The sequence below is a fragment of the Cololabis saira genome, chromosome 11 (assembly GCF_033807715.1).
Source record: "Cololabis saira isolate AMF1-May2022 chromosome 11, fColSai1.1, whole genome shotgun sequence".
Taxonomy (NCBI): Eukaryota; Metazoa; Chordata; class Actinopteri; order Beloniformes; family Belonidae; genus Cololabis; species Cololabis saira.
The window spans coordinates 26,347,152-26,370,465 of NC_084597.1; the positions used below are offsets into that span (position 1 = coordinate 26,347,152).

General features: G+C 40.8%; 1 protein-coding gene across 2 annotated transcripts in view; it reads right to left on the minus strand.

Annotated features, from left to right (window-relative positions):
* Positions 1 to 23,314, minus strand: part of lrrc75bb (leucine rich repeat containing 75Bb) — a 49,532-nt gene extending 26,218 nt beyond the window's left edge. The window contains exons 1-3 of one of the 2 annotated variants that reach the window (XM_061734211.1): positions 22,850 to 23,314; positions 17,731 to 17,859; positions 15,137 to 15,249 (exon numbers count right to left, since the gene is read on the minus strand). In XM_061734211.1, the coding sequence (XP_061590195.1) occupies positions 15,137 to 15,249; positions 17,731 to 17,859; positions 22,850 to 23,134 (527 nt within the window). In that variant the 5' untranslated portion in view covers positions 23,135 to 23,314. The remainder of the gene's footprint in view (positions 1 to 15,136; positions 15,250 to 17,730; positions 17,860 to 22,849) is intronic. The other variant, XM_061734212.1, reaches the window with a different exon arrangement.

Below are 23,314 nucleotides of genomic sequence, written 5' to 3' on the forward strand. Positions count from 1 at the left end.
CAAGCTAAGTGGCAGCTTTCAACAAAGATTTTGTTGCATTTCTGGCTGGTTCAGTCCGTAACATCTTGTAATGACCTACAAAGCCACAAAGAATCTCTTTGAATATTTTTTATTATTTTAGGTTTTATCTCAAAATCTAAAAAAAAAAGGAATTCTCCATCACTGACACACATTTATCGAATCTGCTCCAAGAACGCACATGCTGCTGCTTTTTCATAAAACAGTTTCCCCCCCTTCCTTACCAACCCCCACGGACAAGTTAGTATCCTGGCCATCAGGCCTCCGATACTTTCAGTTACCACTGGGTGAAGAAACCTTCCCCCACAGTTTTGAAAAGCGCGTGTCCGCTATTTATCTTTAGGTCTTACGTGATGTGACGTGACGTGACGTTGTTTGCCATTTTGTTTAGATCCACGTGACGTGACGCACGTGCACGCACACACACATATGCGCCAACACCCACACACACACAGGCGATCTGAAGTTTGTGTTTACTGTTAGTTACCGTAGTTGTTGTTTATGTGTAGTTTAGCCATCAGAATTTATCCCAAGCGTTGTTTTATTATATTGTAACACTTGTGTAAATAAATTCTGATTAATTTGAATGAGAGAAGTTGTTTGTGTTTATTTTATACACATTTGTCACATCTGCTGGTTGCAAAGGTCTGTGCTCGGACTCCTTCCTTCACTGTTATTGTGTGACACCACCCCTGGCAACATCCTGGCACGTAGGAATAATAGCAATTTCTAGACTGATTTTGCTGATAGTTATTATTTTCCAGATAAGTCAGGTGGTGCCCCGTTTTGATTGATTAATTTTGATAATTAATTTTGATAAGTAATCTTGTTTATTAATTATTAATAATTATCGAAAGACAAGTATTAATAACTCTTTAATAACTGAACCAGCACCCCCTTTGTGGCACAACACCATGATACTCTGAAGGATCTTCCTGCGAGGTAAGACATGAACTACAAGAGGACAGATCCTGAAATGCCAAGTGTTGACAGTGTGGAGAGGAGGATGTGGTGGTTGACCGTGTCAAAGGCAGCAGACAGGTCAAGCAGTATGAAGACTGAGGATAGACCAGCAGATCTGGCAGCCCGTACTGACTCAGTAACTGACAGAAGAGCAGTTTCAGTTGAGTGGGCCTGCCTAAAGCCAGACTGATGTGGATCATACAGGCAGATGTCGTGAAGGAACTGTGAGACCTGACTGAAGACGGGTTGTTCTACAATTTTAGACATGAACGGGAGCAGTGAGACCGGCCAGTAGTTTTCAACCTGGGCAGGGTTGAGTGTGGGTTTTTTCAGCAGTGGAGTGACCCAAGCTTGTTTGAAGGCAGAGGTAAAGATGCCAGAAGTAAGAGAGGAGTTAAAGGAGCATGAGGCTCCTTTTAAGAAATGAGACTCTCTAGCGCCACCCTTCGCCACGACGGCCGTCGGGGGTACTGCAGCCAACAGTGAAGCCGGCACGGGAGAACGGGGAGAACGTGCATGCAGCGTCATGTGACGTCACATCCGCAGCCCAGCACGGGAAATTTGGGCCCGAATTGCAGCACATTCTGCAGCACACAGCCTGTTCAAGGCAACGGAGGGATACACTAGAGGGCTCATTCTTTTTGGTTTGGAACGCTTCATCTGACATTATTACTAGAAAACTTAAAACGTATACGAATTATTTTCATAAATCCTGCCTCAATCCAGCCTCAAGCTCCTTTAATAATGTGGGTTATTGCCAGTTTGACTGTAAAATGTTCTGCAGGATGTCAGTAGGAACCGGATCGAGAGGACAGGTTGTTGGTTTTTGAGCCATTTTGAGCAGAAGTTTGGAGATTTCATCCTTGTTTAGAGACCAGAAGGAGCAGAGAGAGGCGCCAGTAGCAGGTTGGAGTGGGCTGAGGTGGTCAGGCTCAGAGAATTGGTTACTGATAGTAGCAACCTTTTCAGTAAAGTAGGACGCAAACTTTTCTGCAGCCAGGTGGTGGAGAGAGAAGAGAGTTAAACGCCATGAACAGTTGTCGGGAGTTGGGAGCATTTTGGATTTTGTTTTGGTAAAAGGATACCTTGGCAGCCTTTAAGCTGGATGTGAAAGATGATAGTTTTTGTCGGTACTCAGACAAGTCAGTGCGCTCTTTGGAGTTGCGCCAGTTTCTTTCTGCTGCCCTAAGCCCAGCTCTGTGGTCCCTCAGAACCCATGGACTGGGGGGTTTCTGTCGAGCTGGCTTGGACACCAGAGGACAGAGTTTATTCAGAGCAGAGGTGAGTGAGGAGCAGAGTGTTACTGTAGCCTCATTAACAGATAGTGTGGAAAAGTCTGAGAGGGAAGGGAGGTCAGAGCAGGCCTCATTAGACAGCTGTGAAGGGCTGAGAGAACGTAAGTTTCTGCGGTAGGAAATCTTTGGACATGAGGAAGGGAGAAATGTAACCAGTAAAGCCGGGCATACACTGTGCGATTATCGGTTTGTTTTGAGACGATTTTCCAGTCGTGCAACTTTTTTTTGATCGGGCCCGATTTTGACCCAATCGTTGCTCGTGCCTCGGGCAGTGTACGTGGGGTAACGACGAGAGATTAACAGCTCACGACGAGCTCCCGATCACAAATCGTGAGGTCGCAAGAAAATCAAGCGTGTTTGAAATCCTGGTCGCTCCTCGTGAAGGCATCGCACAGTTGAAGCAGTGCTGCAACCAGATTTGCCTCATCCTTTCACAGAGAGCATGCGCAATCTCTGATGTCACGTCAAAAACTATTATTTGCAGTTTAAGTGTTGCAAATTCACATTACAAATCATGTTTTAATAGCAAAAAAAGACCGCATTTCCATGTATGGTGCGGGTCGCCGCGTACCCTACGCCGTAGGCTCTGCGTTGGTGTAACGCGGTGTGGAGGTTATATCACAACGCACTCATATGACACGCGGAACCATAAATCAGCCTTTAGTGTGTGCGCTGTCTGCTGTTCGGAACAACTCTTTTTTCTCTTCTCATTTTGCTGGGACGTCGGGGTTCCTCCGCCGAGACACAACTTTTGCGGTATGCGTTCTTTGTTGTGTCAAAAAATGATGCGCAGTGCCCACCCAATCAGAAACGGTACAGATATTTTGGGATTGTTTTAATATATATATATATATATATATATATATATATATATATAAATAATAAATAAATAACCCCTGCCCCAAAACCGGCCTCGAGTTCCAGTACACAGAGGTCCGACAGGAGGATTATGAACGTGTAGTGTGAGCAGATGGGTCGCATCCGAGCATCGACTCGTACAGTGTGAGAACATAAATCGTGGGCTCTGAACTTTTGAACTCCGCGATCTAGTCGTGCAGTGTGAGATGGGGCTGTCTCATACGATTTAAAATATCGCACAGTGTATGCCCGGCTTATGTGGTCTGATAGGTGCAGTGGTGTGACACACATGTCAGCTGTAGTGCAGTTTCTGGTCAGCACCAGGTCAAGGATGTTACCAGCTTTGTGTGTTGGAGGAGTCTGGACCAGTGTAAGATTGAAAGAGTGGATGAGAACCAGAAACTCATTTGCCTGTGTTTTGTCGATGTGAATGTTCATATCTCACAGCAAAAAAACCAGGGTTTACGGCTGTGTATACCCCCGGTATTTCAGGTGCTAGCACGGGAATTTATGTAAGGTAAACCAGCCGAAAACTAAAAATTTCCCCGGTCCGGAAACACCCGTATTGTACTGGGGCCTCCTGCTGTGTTTGGAGTAGCCAGCTCAGCAGGGTGCCATGCTGGCTATTGTCACACAAAGGTGTGACATTCCAGACTTGAGGGGGGCGGGGGGGGGGGAACTTCACCCCCCCAAGCCCCCCCCCCCCCCCCCCCCCCCCCCCCACACACAGACACACACATCCAAGCCCCACCCCCCCAACCTCCCCCAACCCTCACCCCCCAACCTCCCCCAACCCCCACCCCCCCCAACCCCCACCCCCCCTACCCTCACTCCCCAACCCCCCCCCCAAGCCCCATCCCCCCAACCCCCCCCAAGCACAGCAGCCTCTACTGGTGCAAAAGAAAATTGCACCCGAGAGGATTACTGCAAGCTACCTGCAGTTTACCAGGCTACAAATACATGCACATTTCAGAAATCAAATAAGCAACCACCTCAGTACAAGTAAATGTATTTATTGCAGAAAATTAAAACACAGTATTCCAAAAAGTTCAGTGTGTGTCCACATGAAAAAAACAAAAAAGGCACTTTTAAAAGCAATCCATCTACGACGCCATCTTCTTCTTCTGACATCAGGTCATCAGGTCACATTTCAGCGGGAGTCTGTACACATCTAGCCCTGGAGGCCAGCAACTGCAAAATATAGAGTAGCAATTAAAATGTGTATAATTTTTTACCAATATTCAATTAACACTAAATTAAAAACATCTCAGTTCCATATACTGTAACTCACTAACCCAAATATTGCTGTAATTCACCCTTGTTTTCCATTGTCTAGTCTTCATTGCATTGTTTAATTTCTTTTTCTGGGGAGCATTTTCTGGCTGATCGAGACGATGGCTCCTTTTCAAAGACTCAAAATAAGTCTTGCAAGCAGCTAAAGCACAAGCAAAAATACAATTAGAATTTAATTAGTTTCAATATCTATTCAAAGCAATTCTAAAAGAACAAGGATGGATGTGCCTTTCTTTTTACCTGTTATCACGTCGCTGTCTGTGTCAGGAAAAGCAATGCCGACCTGCTCCAACATGTATGTCGTAACTGCAAGGTTATGTGGAGAATTGATACTGTTGGGAAAGAGGAGCCATGTTAGTTGATTAAAAACAAACTCAAACCCCAAAGCAACCTTTTATTTATTTTTGTGTGGAGAAAATAGATCTAGATCACACGTGACTACACTGAGCACACGTGACATGTTACTAAGAATACTATAGAAATATTGATTTAATATAAATACCATGTCATAGCTATCTGTTTCTGGTTATTTTCATATAAAAGTACGTTTTTCAATGTTTATAATTATTCACAAGTATGCAGTGTCATAACTACATCTCTGACGTTGATAAAAAACCAAACTGTTTGAAAATCTGTTGAGAATTGAGCAAGTTAAGGTTGTTTAAGCAGTACATGCACCATTAAACACAATGTTAGAGTGAGCGAGCTCTCCTGTGGCAAGATGGCCGCCGTGTGACGACATCGCTCTGCATTGGCAGCAGCGCGGACGAGTCATCTAGCCTTTAATAAAGTCCATAGACATATATAAAGTTTATATATGTCTATGGTCCGACCCATCACTACTAAATCAGTTTGGTTTTTCAACAATTTCTTTCCTAATGCCGTTTATTCATTTATTTTTTATTTTGCTGTGGTAAATTACAGTGATTACAAACAAAAAACATATATTTACCTTTGTTTTGGATCCAGCTTCATAGCGTTGTTTTCAGAATTGTGTAAACGTCTTACAGCCTCCTGTATAGATTAATAATACAAAGTTAGTGTGATTCTAAAAGTATTTAAGCATTATTACCTCATGTGGACATGCAGTTAAATGTAAAAGGAATTGTGCACAGTCCTTAGTCATAAGCAAACTTACTTACAGCAACACGTGTGTTCTTTGCTCTTTTAATCCGTTTTGCGGGTGTGGAATCGGAGCTGAAAGTTTCAACACGATCAGAGCTTAAGTTCTTCACTTCCTCGTCCAGTAGCTCAAATCTGCCGTCGATGTCCTGTAGTCTGTGCTCTATCTTTTCAAATCTGCTGTCTACTTTTTCTTCGAATTTCGATATTTGTCGCGACAAAGAATTTAAAGCATTAACAACAACAGATACATCTGAACCGGGACTTTCTCATGGGGAAGAAGATGGAGTTGACCGTCCTTGTCGCTCTACTGCAGGTCTGGTCGGAGTAACATCTGCTTCAGGTTGATTTGGATAAAAGCACAAGGACCGTTTATGCGACATGTTTTACAACAACGCAGCAGTATCTCCTCAAAAGCAAAAAAAGTTCTACCGGGCGGGAGCAAAACAAACAGTAACTGACTAGGACAAACTTTAAAGACCCCCGCAACTCTCAACGCTGTGAGACAGGAACCAATCACATTGCTGAATCAATTCTTAGCCACGCCCCCGCAATAACATGCGCTGTGATTGGTCTGTCAGGACTGTAACAGTAAAAAGTGGGGTCAGTAAACTCCCGATTACAGCTCAGAAATGGCTGTATTTCACAGTAAACTTCTTTCACCAGTAAATTCCCAATAACAAAAAACAACATTTAGTTGAACAATTAACTAAACATAGCCTGCTCAAACTAAGCAGTCAGACTTTGTGTGGTATCCCTGAACAGCAAATGTAGCTTTCTGGTAAAAATGTGATTGTGTTGCAAAAGTGTTTTTGTAGAAAGAACACTGAAGTAAATGAGGTCAAGTTTGTGATCTGTTCATGATGGTCTACACATTCCAGTGATAGGCCCTATCTCCATTTGCTATTCATGTGGGCCAATTGGGCGAGTTTGAATGGTAACTCACAGAAGTGTTGATGGCCGTTTGATGGCTCTCGATGGCTGCATTTTTTGAACAAAGGCCTAACGGTCCCCTGCTGTTCCTCTACCCGTGGCAAAAAAGTGGGGTCAGTAAACTCCCGATTACAGCCCAAAAATGGCCGTATTTCACAGTAAACTTCTTTCACCAGTAAATTCCCAATAACATCTACATACACCCAGCAAACACGAACATTACCGGTTAAATGCTATGTCAGCATATTCCCATAAACTCATCTTTTCGTGCTGTGCCTCCCAGTACAATTAGTAGAGAGCCATCATCAGGAATGTCAGAGAGAATCATGGTTCCAACTCTGCTCGGTGGACTCGCGCAGGTAGACTTGCAGGTCTTTAACCTACGTGGTCTTAACCCCAAGTGGGCAGTAACCATGCTGACGCTTCAGCGCACCAAGCGTGGTGAAATACCAGAAGTCGACTCAGCTGCAATCCTTAGGCTAATTGCGACTGGCTGAAACTGCCTCTTTCTGCTTCCCCCGAGCAGTTTACAAAACAGTGGGTGTGGCCCGCGCCAACGACATCAACTGTAGGCAGAGAGAGCTGCAAAAGGCAGAAAATCAGACTGACAAAGGCAATCAAGTGCCCGAAACCAAACCAGAAACTCACTCAAACGCTCACCTAAACCAACTGATCACTCTCTAATGAAATCGGTGCTTGTTCTGCCAAGTCTTTAGATGCATGACCCTTGTTTCACTATTAATTAACAAATGAGGGGCGTGGTGCAGTTTGTGTCTGGTTTATAGCCGTGAAGTAGATTGCTTGGTTATGTCAGCGGGCTGAGGTGATGTCACAGAATTTAACACCATGCTTATGTAACTCGAGCTTGGCAGAATGGGTTTTTAAGCCTCTTCCACTGAAGACCAAGTTTTAAACTTGGTACAAAAAGTAAAAAAAACAAACAAAAACAAAGTGAAAACATGTCATTTCTTAAGGTGTTATGAACGGCAGTCTCAAAAACACAGATTCAAGCAGCTAATGCTTCCTCACAACTAACCTTAGCAATTGATCATGATAACCTGCTGGGTGAGCTACCAAATAGGAACAAGATTTATTGAAGACCCTTAATCAGAGGTGTGATTCTAGATATTTACATCTAGGAAAAGTACACTGATTGACGGCTGATTTCAAGTGGCAATCTCCTGTCCTCCTGCTGTCTATTTGTACTTTCCCACATAAACCGTCAGCCTTTTAGATGCAGCCTGTAAATGCTGCAGGTTTAATTCAAATTTAGATTTTGATGATGTCTGTTTTTTTTCTTATGGGTTCCTCTGAAACAAGTGCACAGATAACATCATTGCATCTTGGGCTTTTTTCCCTAGAATGTTCAAAGGGCTGCAGGCAGACCACTATGGGCAGAAATATGTGCCACCAGAAACTGAATTTGAATAATTTATATTTGAATTTTAATTGCTTAACTTGAATAATTACATTAAAAAACTGAATCTGAATCACATAATTTGAATTTGTATTGTTTAATTTGAATCATTGCATTGAAAAACTGAATCTACATTCAGCTCTCACAATTCAAATTCAGTTCTTGCAATTCAATTTCAATTTACTGGAGTTACTCTGCCAGACATCCGGGTCTTCCGGAGGAATAGCAATCAAGTGCAGATACAAAGAACTCCTTTTCACGTAGCCTACTATAACCTCTATTTTCTTTCAACGATATAAACGACCAATGGGAGCTAGATATTTCGAAACGTATTGTGTTTTCTTCATTCTGTGTAAAATGTGTAGATTTATATTTGCCGTTTTGTGGAAACATTTCTGCTGAGGAGTGTGTGAAGATTTGAACGGGTGACTCGTGACGAGTGCGCGCAGGGAGGAGGGGGGACAGAGGGGGGAGGGGGGTGAGGACGCATCCAGGTCGCACCGCAACAGAAAGTTTTTACAGGCCTGCAGCTGTTAGAGAGGTCGGATTTTTTTCGTTCCTTTTTCTGAACAAATTATTTATTGGCTACTCTCAGGTTGGAAGGACCATTTCACCCAGTATAACAAGAAATGTTGTTGAACACGATCACCAACTATACCTTTAAGCAAAACATGAATTATTACTTTATATGCTGGATATGGGATTTGGTCAAGAAAGTCAGAGAAAACTCAGGGATGTTCCCCTTGCACTGAGGGTGGGAACTCAATAGTGTCATACTGTATGTGCTGTGTATTGGCAGTAATATTTTGATTCAATACATGTCATATTACAGGGGTCCTGATTCAATGAGCTGTGACGCTTTAAACATCAATATTTATATATATTATATATATATATAATATATATTTACAGTTAGGGCAGATATATCACTATTATTACACCAATATTGTGATATGAGAATAAATATTGGCTGTGATGGATATCTTAATGTGATATAGTGTTGTCTTTCCCTGGATTTAAATACTGTATCATAGTAAAGGAATGCAATTTTCTTAACTTAGCAAACTGTTTTCGCTGAAAATTTCCTTAATCAGTTCAGTCATTGTAGCTTCTGTGGCCGACTCAACCTTAAAAAGACACACACACACAGAAAAAAAACACTGCTTTAATAAGATATTTAAACATGGGTTTTCTGATAAACAGTTATTATTAATGTGAATATGATGACAAAGGAGGTAGAGCCAAAAATAGATCAGCGAAAACAGTTGCGGTGCGACCTGGACGCTCCTCCCCCCTCTGTCCCCCTCTGTCCCCCTCTCCTCCCTGCGCGCACCCGTCACGTGTCAAGGCTGATTTATGGTTCCGCGTTACTCCAACGCAGAGCCTACGGCCTAGGCTACGCCGTACCCTACGGCGTAGGCTCTGCGTCGATTTAACGCAGAACCATAATTCAGGCTTCACCCGTTGCCGCAAATCTTGACACACTCCTCAGCAGAAATTTTTCTACCAAACAGCAAGATATAAATCTACACTTTTTACACAGAATGGAGAAAAAACAATAGGTTTCGAAATATCTAGCTCCCATTGGTCGTTTATATCGTTGAAAGAAAATAGAGGTTATAGTAGGCTACGTGAAAAGGAGTTCTGAGTTGTATCTGCACTCGATTGGTCTTCCTCCGGAAGACCCGAATGTCTGGCACAGTAACTTTATAGAAAATTCAGTTCCAAACTAATAAATTCAATTTCAAAGTATGCTACTCAGATTCAGTTTTTCAATGCAATGATTCAAATTAAACAATACAAATTCAAATTATGTGATTCAGGTTCAGTTTTTTAATGCAATTATTCAAGTTGAGCAATTCAAATTCAAATATAAATGATTCAAATTCAGTTTTTAGTGGCACATATTTCTGCCCATGCGATCCTGTGATGTATGGTCTGTCTCTACAATACTAGATTATTAGCAACTAATGTTGTCAAGCTGTAGGGTCAAGAATGTTGGAGGAAAATCGAGACAGAGCAGCTGCTACAAAGTGAGCTATGAGAGGGAGGTGCAACTAATATTAAATGAGACAAAGGTGTAAAGTTACATCTAAGCCATCTATAGAGCATGAAGGGATTAGTTACAAGGTTAAATGTACTTCTCCTTCTATTGATGAACAGAGATGAATCAATCAGAAATGGCCATTTGTTAATGTCCAGGTCTAACAAGCTTCACATTATAACACAATAACTCACCAGAAACTGTAATCAGACAGGGCTGATAAGCAGATAAACACTGAATGAGACAAGGATGACTTGCAGGTTTCCTTCGGTGTGCTGGGACAAACTGGTACTAAGCTCTAACATAAACAAATATATATTTCCTGACTCTGACTCATCCAGTGATTAGGATAAAGATTTGTTGCAAATTCATGCAACATCAATACTTATAACATAATGTCTTGTATTGGTGTCGTTTTATGCTGCTACGGAAAATAGATAAATAGAAATAGAAAAGAGAAACGGAGGATGAGGACTTGGATGGATTTGATTAATGACGCTTGTTTTAATTTTTGATTATTCATTGGTGATTTAAAAAATGTTACTACTTTGTAATAAAGACTTAAATACAGCACAATCAACCTCAGTTTTGCTCCCGCTCTATTTTTAAATACGCACACTTCTATGCTTGTGTGTGTGTGTTGTTGTAAGGCGAGACGCCATTTGTGTGTGTAGACGGCGCCTTTTCGTTCAGTGCGCCTTGTATGTGTGTTAAATACAGAAATGACACACATAACTGAGGCTGCGCCTTTCCACACGGCGCGTCATATGGTCGCGGAAAAAAAATAAAATAAATAAATAAATAAAAAAAAAAATATATATATATATATATATATATATGAATACATACAATACAGTGGGGCAAAAAAGTATTTAGTCAGGTACCCTGTTCAAGTTCTCTCACTTAAACAGATAAGTGAGGCCTGTAATTTTCATCACAGGTGTATCTCAAATACAAAATGAAAAACAAAAATTTCAGAAAAATCACATTGTCTGATTTTTAAACAAATTATTTGCAAATTATAGTGGAGAATAAGTATTTGGTCAAAAATATTTAGGTTTTCACACACTTGCTGGTATTTTGGCCCGTTCCTCCATGCAGATCTCCTCTAGAGCAGTGATGTTTTGGGACTGTTGCTGGGCAACACAGACTTTCAACTCCCTCCAAAGATTTTCTATGGGGTTGAGATCTGGAGACTGGCTAGGCCACTCCAAGACCTTGAAATGTTTCTTACGAAGCCACTCCTTCGTTGCCCGGGCGGTGTGTTTGGGATCATTGTCATGCTGAAAGACCCAGCCACGTTTCATCTTCAATTGCCCTGTTGATGGAAGGAGGTTTTCACTCAAAATCTCACGATACATGGCCCCATTCATTCTTTCCCTTACAAGGATCAGTCGTCCTGGTCCCTTTGCAGAAAAACATCCCCAAAGCATGATGTTTCCACTCCCATGCTTCACAGTAGGTTTGGTGTTCTTTCGATGCAACTCAGTTTTCTTTCTCCTCCAAACACGACAAGTTGTGTTTTCTACCAAAACGTTCTATTTTGGTTTCATCTAACCATATAACATTCTCCCAATCCTCTTCTGCATCACCCAAATGCTCTCTAGAAAACTTCAGACGGGCCAGGACATTTACTGGTTTAAGCAGGGAGACACGTCTGCCACTGCAGGATTTGAGTCCCTGGCGGCGTAGTGTGTTACTGATGGTACTTTGTTACTTTGGTCCCAGCTCTCTGCAGGTCATTCACTAGGTCCCCCGTGTGGTTCTGGGATTTGTACTCACCGTTCTTGTGATCATTTTTACCCCACGGGGTGAGATCTTGCGTGGAGTCCCAGATTGAGGGAGATTATCAGGGTCTTGTATGTCTTCCATTTTCTAATAATTGCTGCCACAGTTGATTTCTTCACACCGAGCTGCTTACCTATTGCAGATTCAGTCTTCCCAGCCTGGTGCAGGTCTACAATTTAGTTTCTCACGTCCTTTGACGGCTCTTTGGACTTGGCCATAGTGGAGTTTGGAGTGTGACTGTTTGAGGTTGTGGACAGGTGTCTTTTATACTGATAACTAGTTAAAACAGGTGCCTTTAATGCAGTTACGAGTGGAGGACAGAGGAGCCTCTTATAAAAGAAGTTACTGTGCCAGTAATTTTGCTTGTAGGTGACCAAATACTTATTTTACTGAGGAATTTACCAATTAGTTCAGTAAAAATCCTACAATGTGATTTCCTGGATTATTTCCCCCCATTCTGTCTCTCATAGTTGAAGTTAAAGTGACACTACGTAACTTTTCCACCTTAATATCATATTTCCAGAGTCATTGTTTAATGACTCCTGTTTAATGACACCTCTGTCATGGTCTGAGGGGTCTGTATCGCCTTCACTGGCACTATGTAACTTTGAGGAGCATGGTAGGAACCCTGCCACACTAAAAAACTACAAATCTTTACGGCTTTGACTGCTTTACGGCATACGTCACTTCCCCCTCCTTCCCGATTCACAGTCGAGACGAAAGTGGGCGGGGCGTGGAGCGCAGCTCCGCAGAAGCTGGTAACCCGTAACGCGTTGTGGCTGCAGCAGCTCCACACAACAGACGTGGGGAAAAGATCCTAATGGTTTAACTTTTCACCAGTTTCCTGCTCGGAGGCAGAACCACGGAGGCCAAGTATCTGATATAACAGAGTAAAAGAGTGAAAGAGTCGTCGGCTCGCTTGGATCGCGGCTGTAACGACCAAACACACAGTAAAGCATGATTTATGGTTCTGCGTTAAATCGACGCAGACCTACGGCGTAGGGTACGTGGCGACGCGCAACGTACGGTGCGTGTCCCGCGTACCCTACGCCGTAGGCTCTGCGTCGATTTAACGCAGAACCATAAATCAGCCTTAAACCACAAACACTCACGCAGACTGGGTCGGATCAAAACACGGGTTTTATTCCCCACTTCTCCAGCTAAACGCAGTTGCTGGCCAGCTCTCTGCTGTGCAATTAACCCCAATCTTCAGATAAAGCTAGTTTGTTGAGGAAAAAATATTAACTCTTATTTGTAGCTGCAGAGGAAAAAAATAATCTCACGAGGAAAACAAAAATATTGCTCACGCCTCAGAGCCTCTTCAACATAATATAGCAGTCAAAAAAAAGAAGTAAGAGGGATACAAAACATGTACTGTATGTTGTACTATTATACAAATTTATTGAAACACATGGCGAGTCAAACATTTACCAAAGCAGCTGCTAAACACTCCTAAACAAGGTAGCCGGAGACGGTGGTTCTGCAGAACTGCGGCAGTAAATCCTTCTATAGAGTGGCACTCCGACGAGGAGCTACATTCTTCAGTAGGGATTTAATATGAATCCAGACCGTTAATAATCATTATTTTCTCCATATTCCGCTCCCTGGCTTCCTTGTTTAAGGTATCCCGGTAAATTCCAGTTCCTTTCCAGCAGTTTAACATCTTTTTTTTTTGCGTTCCGTCTGTTCACTTGGTGAAACAGAAAAGCGTCCCGTCTTCTATCAAAACAAATGCACGCGACGGGACAGGAGTTTTCCGGCAGTACGCGCTGGTGCTCATGGGAAACGTAGTGTTCTTTCTGGTAAAGCACTACCGCTTTTGTCCAAAAGATGCCGCCAAACTCAGAAAAGCTGAAAGTTACGTTGTGCTGCTTTAACCTATGATGAAAATTACAGCCCTCTCTCATCTTTTTAAGTGGGAGAACTTGCACAATTGATGGCTGACTAAATACTTTTTTGCCCCACTGTATATATATATATATATATATATATATATATATATATATATATATATATATTGTATGTATGACGTGGGCATGTATAACAGACAATTTTCAAGCCCACTGTGGTTTATTGATCATACGACCGTTGACAAAAAGTTGCCGGATAATTTCTGGAGTATAAATATTCTGCTCATATTCATCCAAATGCTACAAAACGGACGGCGCTTCACAGTGCAGTCTCAGAAACAAGCAGCAACTGAAGGTGACTGCAGTGTATCTCTGATGAAGCATCCAGAGGGGAAACTGAGTGTTTGGTGATGTTAATGAGCTACAGGCATCTGGCAGTCATTGAACGAAGGACTTTCATTATGTATGACAAATGATGGTTATATTTACCACTATGTCATATTACATAAATACTTTTGAGCCCTTGAAAACTTAAATACTTTATCTAAAATGGGTGTAATTCCTACATTGCTCAAGTGTTTACACTTGATTATTTTATTATTGTGGACTTAACTGTATTTCTTTCTTTCCCCCCCCGATGGCTCATCTGGTGTTTAGGGCAGTAGTAGTAGTGCTGTTGCCACCATGTGTAAAACACACCTGCAAACTCAGAAGGGCTCAGAAGGGCTTTCCGTTACACAAAACAGATCATGACCCAGTTTAGCAATTTCTGACTTACTTAGCTACTTAATGTACATTTAGACAGCATATTATATAATTGGAGACTTAACTAAAAACTAATGCTGGCGTCCCTAGAAGTACCGTTACATAGCATGAAAAAGAAAAGTCCCCTCAAAATGTAATAGAAAAGAAGGGATGACCTTTTTAACTTGTGATTGGCCAAAAAGACTCACGTGCGCATGTTGGGTTTCACCAAACATGTTTTTGTGAAGATAATACGGAAGGTTCTGAAGTTGCTTTTCGGTAAAAGTGTCTAGTTTGCAGGTATGTTAAAACTTTTAAACACTATTTAAAAATAATATAGATAAAAATATATATACCTAGAGTTCCTGACATAATATAAAACGACAGGTAATCACTTCAGCAGACAAAATCAGCATTTTATGATGAGAAATAAACCCACTTTTTCTTACTTTGAAAACCAGAGCTTGTAATGTTTAACACAGAAAAAGTTTAAAGAAAAAGTATAAAAAAAGTATATTTGTCATTTCAGATGGAAAGCTTACGAGACCGTAGCAAAGAGGAGAGGGGTTTAAAAAGATAAAGCAGGGAGACATTTTCCCCAAATCATATTTCCCAAACGTACGTTATTTCAGAGCATCTCCAAAGGATTATGAGCAGTGGTGATGTACGCAGTGAAAACTGTGGTGAGGACTGTATTCTGAAGAAATTACAGCATGGTGTCACACACACACACACACACACACACACACACACACACACACACACACACACACACACACACACACACACACACACACACACACACACCCACCAGGCCTGAGACTTCCTCCTGGGCACACTCTGTCTTGTCCACTTGGAGTGAGGGGTCAGGTGATAAATCAGTTGGCGGCATATCTTGTTGGTGGACTTCAGCGAGTCAGTCTCCTGCAACAGATAGATACAATATTAATGGCAATTTTTATTTTTGTGTTTGTTTAGAATATTTTAAATCGTTGTATATCAACAAATTAAAAACATCTGCAAATACTTGGTCTGTATTTTGTATTTTACAGAGGTCCTTTTTCTTGCCCAGCCTTAAATGTACTGTATTCCAACATCAAATCCTCAGTTTCCCCCTCTCTGTCTTTCATGTCTCCTGGTTTTCTCGCTGCCTCCTTCGTAAAAAGACTTTAAATGGAATGGGTTGCACTGAGCAGGCTAAATCTTATTAATGGTACGACACAACAACAAGAAAGAGGCAATGTGGCGAGAGAGGGAGAGATGGAGAGAGAGTGAGAGAGAGAAAAAAAGACAGAGGCAATTTACCCTAAGGCGATTAACCATTCCCGCTGCCACTTCTTCTCGTGGGCGACAAAACAGACAGCCCTTGTTCTTCAAAACATTCAGTGCTGCTGTTTCAGCCACTTGAATGGCTGAGCATGATGTTACAGGAGCACATACTGGTTTAAAATGTGAAATTATTCTTAGAAGATGTGTGGCCTGGAAAGATAAACACAGTCACTGACTGTGCAGCGCTGCAATTGTAAAATAACTCCAACAGATTAATCATCGGCCTTCATTTGGCTGCATCAAACAAAACATATATTGAATTAAAAGTCTCAAACTGATGACTCAAAGGTCAAAAAGCTCATGAGTTATAGGTGTTTTAGTTCATAACATGTCCTTGAATGTGTGATCTTAATACATGTCAGTGTGTTGGAAAATATTGGCCACAGAAACAGCTGTGAGGGCCTTAAATCCAGCGCAAAGCCCCTCTACATCCTTGTCACGTTTGACACAGCGTATGGCCACGGGTCGACAGCCAGTCAGGAGCACATTCAGTGGCGTCACCAGGGGGTGGCCAAGGGTGGCCACGGCCCCCCCTACAAATTTGCTGGCCTCCCCACTGGCCACCCCTACGGAAGAGTATTAGGGCCAGGCAGGAGAAAAATAAAAATAATATTTTAGAGGAAGAAGATTTTTTTTTCATTATGCACTTCGAGAAAAAAGTCGAAATGTCGAGAAAAAAGTCAAAATGTCAAGGAAAAAGTCGAAGTGTAGATATTAATGTTGAAGTAGAATTTCGAGAAAAAAGATTAAATGTATTTCAACTTTATTCTCGAAATTTCAACTTTATTCACAAAATTGTATTTCAACATTAATCTCAACATTTCGACTTTTTTCTCGAAGTGCACAATAAAAAAAAATCTTCCCCTCTCAAATATTTTTTCTCTTGCATGGCCCTAATACTCTTCCGTAATAAACCCAAGTATATCAGTAGGCGTTTTTTTAAGTATTTCTGAGCCCTTATACTACAACAGTATAATACAATCCTGTAATGACGGCTTTTAGTTTTGGTGTCCACCCCAAGAATTTAAGTGGCCCCATCTGGCCCCCCCTATGAAACATTTTTGGAGGCGCCCCTGAGCACATTACTGCCAGCCACTCACTTCCCCCCTCCCCAACTCCAGGGCTTACCTCGCTCAAGCTAAAAAGAGTAACGATATGAGTTCCTCACAAGTGATTACCATCTAGACGGGTTACATCTTCTCTCTTTCTAAAGGAGATAACTGCTCTGTTTGAGGAGAGTGTGTCTAATGAGAATGTTGTACAGCTACTCTGAGCTTTTGCTCTGCTCGAACACCGAAGATTGAAATGTTCTTTGAATCCTAACATGTCTGATTTGCATGCTGCGTTGAAAGTGAACAAGCCAATTGCCAGTTCAAGTCATTTCCTGAAGGATCAGTCCTATTATTTTATTGACCATTTTCATTCAGCAATATTCTTTTATGAATAGTTGAAAAGTCAATGACAAAAAAAATCTGAATGTGCATCTACTACTACGCTGAACATACAGATGTCACCGATGTAATAAAAATGTTCTAATTATGGTGTTGCCTTTGCTTTGAAGAACTTTATAAATCATTGGCGGAAGTTTCTCTTTTCACTGTTCATTCAGTCTCTTTCAAATACTGGGAGAAGTGTGGAGTGGGAGAAACAAAAGACTTCGACTGGCTTCCAGCCCCTTATCAAAGCCCTCAAAACGCCCCTGGTTGTTGTTGCCAAAGCCACGCTGACCCCAAAGTTTCTTTTTGACCCCACCGCCATCAGCACACTGGCTGCTGGGAACCTGCTCATGTTTTCCAGTATGAAGTTACTAGAATAAATCAGTAATAATAATAATAATAATAAATTGTATTTATAGAGCGCATTTTCACCTGAAGAACAAGTCTCAAAGCGCTTACAATAAAGTAAGTATATTGCAGTATAGCAATATAGTATTGGTCTTGGAGCATGGTTGTTCCCATTTTGCTATTATAATAAATTATTGGGAGTCACACCTTGAAATTGTTTGAACTTGAGGAGCTGCTTTCTTATAGACACAAATGCAACTGTTAGAAGAAACTAAAACAAGATCATTCGTACTCTTTTTGGGCACTGCACGTCCCGAGCGAGACTGAGCAGCAGCTCATGAGAGATGGGGTCCACCAGGTTGAGGAAAGCTGCGTTCTTGTACAAGATTTCATTGAGGGACGATCCCTGAAGTCCCAAATCCTGAGAGAGAAGAAGAAAAGTTCAAGAGACTCAACTCAGAACTTCATTTGTTTAAAACACATATGCATCTGAAGCACAATCTCCATTTTCAGCAGGCATTTTCATGGGTAACTTAAGGAAAAAAGATTGGAAATAGATTTATAAGCTTAATTCATTATCCCCTTTCATCCCCCCCTGCACTCATGCTGCGAGCTGATAAGGGTTTGTCATGAGAGCTGTGAGCCCATGCAGTTGACTAGAGGGGGGTGAGTGTGCATATAACCAAAACATAAATATATTATAAATGTGAGGAGCATTGGGACCAGTATTTAAGAGATTTAAGGTAATATACTACTGTACTTCATTTATTCAACTATTACACTGGCACGCTCTTGTGCAGAGAATTAAAGGGTAGTTCCTATTATCTCTTTGATGAATGTCAGTTACATTTTTGTGCCCACTGGAATTTTTTTCTACGCTTGTTATCCTTTACCTCTTTCTTCAGAGATCGTGAGAGTGCAGCACTGTTTGATAAAACCAAGAATGAGGACACGTCCCTAGAGAATGAGAGTATTTATACCGTCTTAAGACTGTTTCTTTTTGCAGTAATAATGTAAATAGTGTACGCTCCAGCCACATTGTCTGGCAATGCCTCCACTATTGACGGGTCGTTAACAGCCAGCGTATGGGAGATAATGTTTTCACACACATCAAATAGCCTTGCCAGCTTGTGGTGAACATCATCTTTTCAGGGAGGACGTCTCATGCAAGCAAGATTTTAAAAAAGCAACAAGAGCAAAGACGTGGAAAGAAGCAGATGAAAGCATAGAACAAGAAGATGAAGGTTGGAAGTAAGACGAAAGATTGTCAAAGGAAATCTTTCTTTTTAGGTGTATTCTGCTAATCCATAGCAACTTAAAAAAAAAGATTTTCTTTACTTTTTCATTATACACTTAACTGGTTTTGCTGCATGAAAGACCAGAAAAATATTGTTAACTGTAGCATCGTGGGCTTGTTTTTCAGTGCAGCTCGGTGCTGTGGAGACGCTGAATAACTGCTGTCAGCTCTGTATGAGCTGAAAGGCTTTTCAAATAGCAGACTGCAGGCTGAAGCTGTGTAAAACACTCTATAAGTGCTGACAGCCATAATGCTTTGGGGCACATTGGAGGCAAAGAGGAAAACTCCCATCAGCATTTTCTCCTTCTCCAGCTTTGAGTTGATTTATTACAGCAGAGATCAGAGGGATTTCCCTGACTCTGGGGCTATCCTCCACACCACCAGAAACTCAGGCTACCACAAAAAAAAGACAAATTTAAGTGATGAGGATTTAAAATATTATCTCCTGATTGTAGTGTAGGGTTCGCTTTGCAGTGCAGCTGCAGAATCTGAAATAACTGAGTTTTGAGCAGCTTTGTGGGTGAATCATAGATTAAAAGAAACACTGATTCCATGGATTAACTTTACTGATTCCTCATTGCACAGGCAGGAATTTTTTTTTGCTTTTTGTCGCTGTCAGGGGGCTTGCGTGCATGACTGTGTGCCTTCAGGTCTCAGAACAAATGTCCTTGTTAAAATTGCATATCTAATCTGAAGTCTGCTTTGTCATAAAAAAAGGTCTGAATAAGGCGATGAGCTCAAACCTGCAGAACATCATCCCACACATGCAGCTCATTACAATTCAGTTACCGGAATAATGAAGAATACAACAAAATCCAGTCCCACAGGTTTCTACTTCAAACTGAAGAGGGGGAACCATCCAATTTCAGCTTTTTTTTTTATTATTATTTTTTTTTATTTGACTGAAAGATTCATATTTTATAACTCTCAATGCAATCAGGGCAAACTATGAGGTATAGATGTAATATGCCACAGTGAGGGTTTGAAAATGAATCTCCTGCTGTATAGTCTGGCATATACAGTACAGTTAAAGGACCGTGTCCACCTATTCTCTGGCATATTTCAGAGGTCAAGAAGCATCCAATCTGTCACAAAACACATAAATGTAACTCAGTTTTCAATTCCACTGATCCATTATTTTGTTGGAATGTTTTTTTATTAAGAGCAAAGAGAGTCCCCACCGGTCATTTATGAAGTTCCAACACACAGATAATCTTTATGCAGAAATGAAAGCCTCTTATTCAAACTGAATAATCTATCAAAAAATAAATTCAAGGCTTTTTAAATGAAGCCTTATGTTCACACAGGTTAATCCCTAACTCGTCAATCTCTTGGTCCAAAAAGCAGATCTCTGAAGGAGATACAACTTGGTGGCCATTTCTCTTGTTTTTTCTTCGTAATAAATTTCTCTGTGTGAAAGAAACATGTTTCTGCATCCATCATCTCAAGGTGATTATCTCCACATTCATCCATCTAGAGAACGATGGATGTTGGGAAAAGATGCCTACTGGTGGAGAACAGTAACAGGAAATCTACTGCCAGGTCTCTTCCCTCCTTGTCTTAAAGGGGACCTACTATGGCATCTAATACCTATTTTAAACAGGCCTTGAATGTCTTAAAAAGAAGCTTTTGATTGTTTTTGCTAAATAAATTAGAAATTCAGCCTCTGAGCCACGTCTTTATCTTCCCCTTCTCTAACCTCATTATCTATGCAGGATTCTGAGTGGGCGGGGCTATGATAATGAGGCTCTGTGCTGATTGGCTGCCTGAATGACACGATACGCCGCTACGAAAAAATGGCAGAAGCTCCGGCCGGCAGAGTTAGTTGTGGGCGTGGTTTCACGTATAGGAGGCCAACCGATGTAAATCTCATTTTCGTAACGTAATGAAAGGGAGCAGAATCTGAACGGCTCGTAGAAGCCACATCACACTGGATGGCTGGTCCGGGCGGCTGTACAGACACTGCAGAATTTGGTTGCTTTCCTCTTTCTCTGAGTTGGAAGGCTGAGGGGAGACCACTTTATAAATGTTAAAGCAAGAAAAAACGTGTTTTTCATAATAGGTCCCGTTTAAGTATTATTAGTCAAACTTTTGGCTTGATTCCCGACAAAGTAGCAGTACTTCAACTCAGTGAACAGTAGAGAGAGTAGTCGTACTGAGTAGTAGCAGTGTGGAGTCACGAGGAAAGCCTGCATGTTGATCTTTTAATCATTTGATCTAATCCATACAATATATTACAGACTGCAGGACTAAATGAACATGAGCAGTTTTAAAGGCAGCATGCGTCACATCCTGTTTAACATAAACAGGGATTTGCAATGAAAATAAAATGAATCGCCAACCTAAATTACACACATTTATTTCTGTCACTGTAGGATGGAAGATATTCCTTCAAATCTGTCTTCACTGAATGAGCTTCAGAATTTCCAATCAGGCATTTTCTGCTTTAATCAACACATGTGTATAATCTACTCTTGGTCACCAGGTGGACTGCGAGTTTTCATGGCAGGGGTTCCTTTTGATGGAAAAATGCTTTTGTCTGAATTTTAAAACAGCCCTCTTTTGATAACTGCACAGCTACTAATAGGTATATATATATATATATATATATATATATATATATATATATATATATATATATATATATATATATATATATATATATATATATATATATATATATATATATATACATATATATATATATATACATATATATATATATATATATATATATATACTACATCTCACTGCTCCAGTTTAGGTAAATCCTTTCAAAGTAAGGATTAAACTGAGAGACAAGACAGGAAAAGCCTAACCTTACCTGTAGTTGAAAGTTTTTTTGTTTTTGTTTTTTCTACAAAGGAGCTGTTAAAACCTATCCAACCGTATCACTTGACTTTCAATAAAGTGCTTTCTCTAATGTGTGGATTAGGATATTTACATTTTTTATACATATTTAAGACTTCCTTCACACAAAAATAGAGTCCAAAAAACAGAGGTTTTATTCTAGCTATGCTTATTATCATAAAGCGTTCTTAATTACAGAAGGAGATCCATATTTATCAGTTTAAACATGTCTTCTGCAAATGTTTTGGTACGAGAACTAATGGTCTACATTATGCATTCATTGATATGTGATGTTTGGAGGTGACTGGATTTTAAAAGCATGACTAGTCTCATGGTTTCAAGTATTTCGCTAGAAAAAGACTCCTCCCTCACTCAACTCACCCAAGGTGCTTCTGCAGGATCAGTAAACAGAGGGGACTGTATCAAGTCTAACATTTATGAAAAGTGGTAAAAAGTTAAAGATTAAAATAATTCAACTAAAATAATGCACACAGATGAATGTTTGCTCCCAGTGGGAAGGGATCACTATTCGGTGTGCAGCTGGGTGATGTTCTTTGGCTGGGCTATATCTGTAATGTTTATTGAGGAAATGACATTTGAACTTAGAGATTAGAGTGCTTTTTTTCCCATCCAGAACTCTGGGAATGCAAAGCAAGTGCAGATTAGGGCTGTGCGATTAATCAATTTTAAATCTAAATCGGATTTATTAATCAAGACGATGTTAAAAAAAGGAAAATCGGAAAATCGATTTGACTTTTTTGCAGCTGGCTGCATGCATCTAGTCATCTTTGTTTGGTCAAGAAAATTGTAAATGTTGTCACTTTACTAAACTCAAGGAGGATTTACAGTATCTTTCAATTGCACTTCATTCCCAATAAGGAAATTTGTTTGTTATTTTTCTTTAAAAATAAAGATAACATATTTGAAACAATTTATTCCATTGTCTTTTGTAGTTTTACCAAAAAAATCGAAATCGGGTTTTCAGAGAAATAAATCTGGATTTTATTTTTGTCCAAAATCGCCCAGCCCTAGTGCAGATAAACTGTTCTCAGAAAATCTATGAATATATTTGTATTTCTCAAATAAACAAAACCACAAAATTAAACAAAACAAAACGAAAGGAAACAAAAAAGAACCAACAACAACACATTTAACTAGTGGAAGAGCATGATTTAAACCCTCGGTTAAACACGTTTTTTAATCACAAAGTTTCGAGCCTTCACAAGCACAACTGATTTTGATGAGTTTTTATGTATTTATTTACCTTTCTGAGCAGCTTGAGCACTTCACCTGCTTGCTCCATCTTCTGCTCCCGGAGCAGCCTCTGGATCTCCCGGACCCAGGACACCCGCCTCACATACGGGCTCTGGTGGGTTTTCCGCAGCATCCCTGGCAGCTTGTCCGACTTGATCATCAAGGAAGTAAACATGAAGTCTCCTCTTTCTCCACTCCGCTCGCTCTCCGCGGGGGGATCATTTCTCTGGCGTCTTCTTTTTGACAATTTGCTCTCAAAATCGAGACTTCTCTGTCTGGTTAACTTAGAGCCCATCACTCACTGAGAGGATGTGTCGGCGCTGGTGGAGGTGAGGGGGATTTCGCAGCACGGAGCCAAAACATTACACTGAACTTGCGCCGAAATGGGTCCACACGCACAGAACAGTGTTTCAAAGTTTCACTGCGACGCGGAACCGCGTATCATCAGGGTGACAGAGTACAACATGCAACGTCT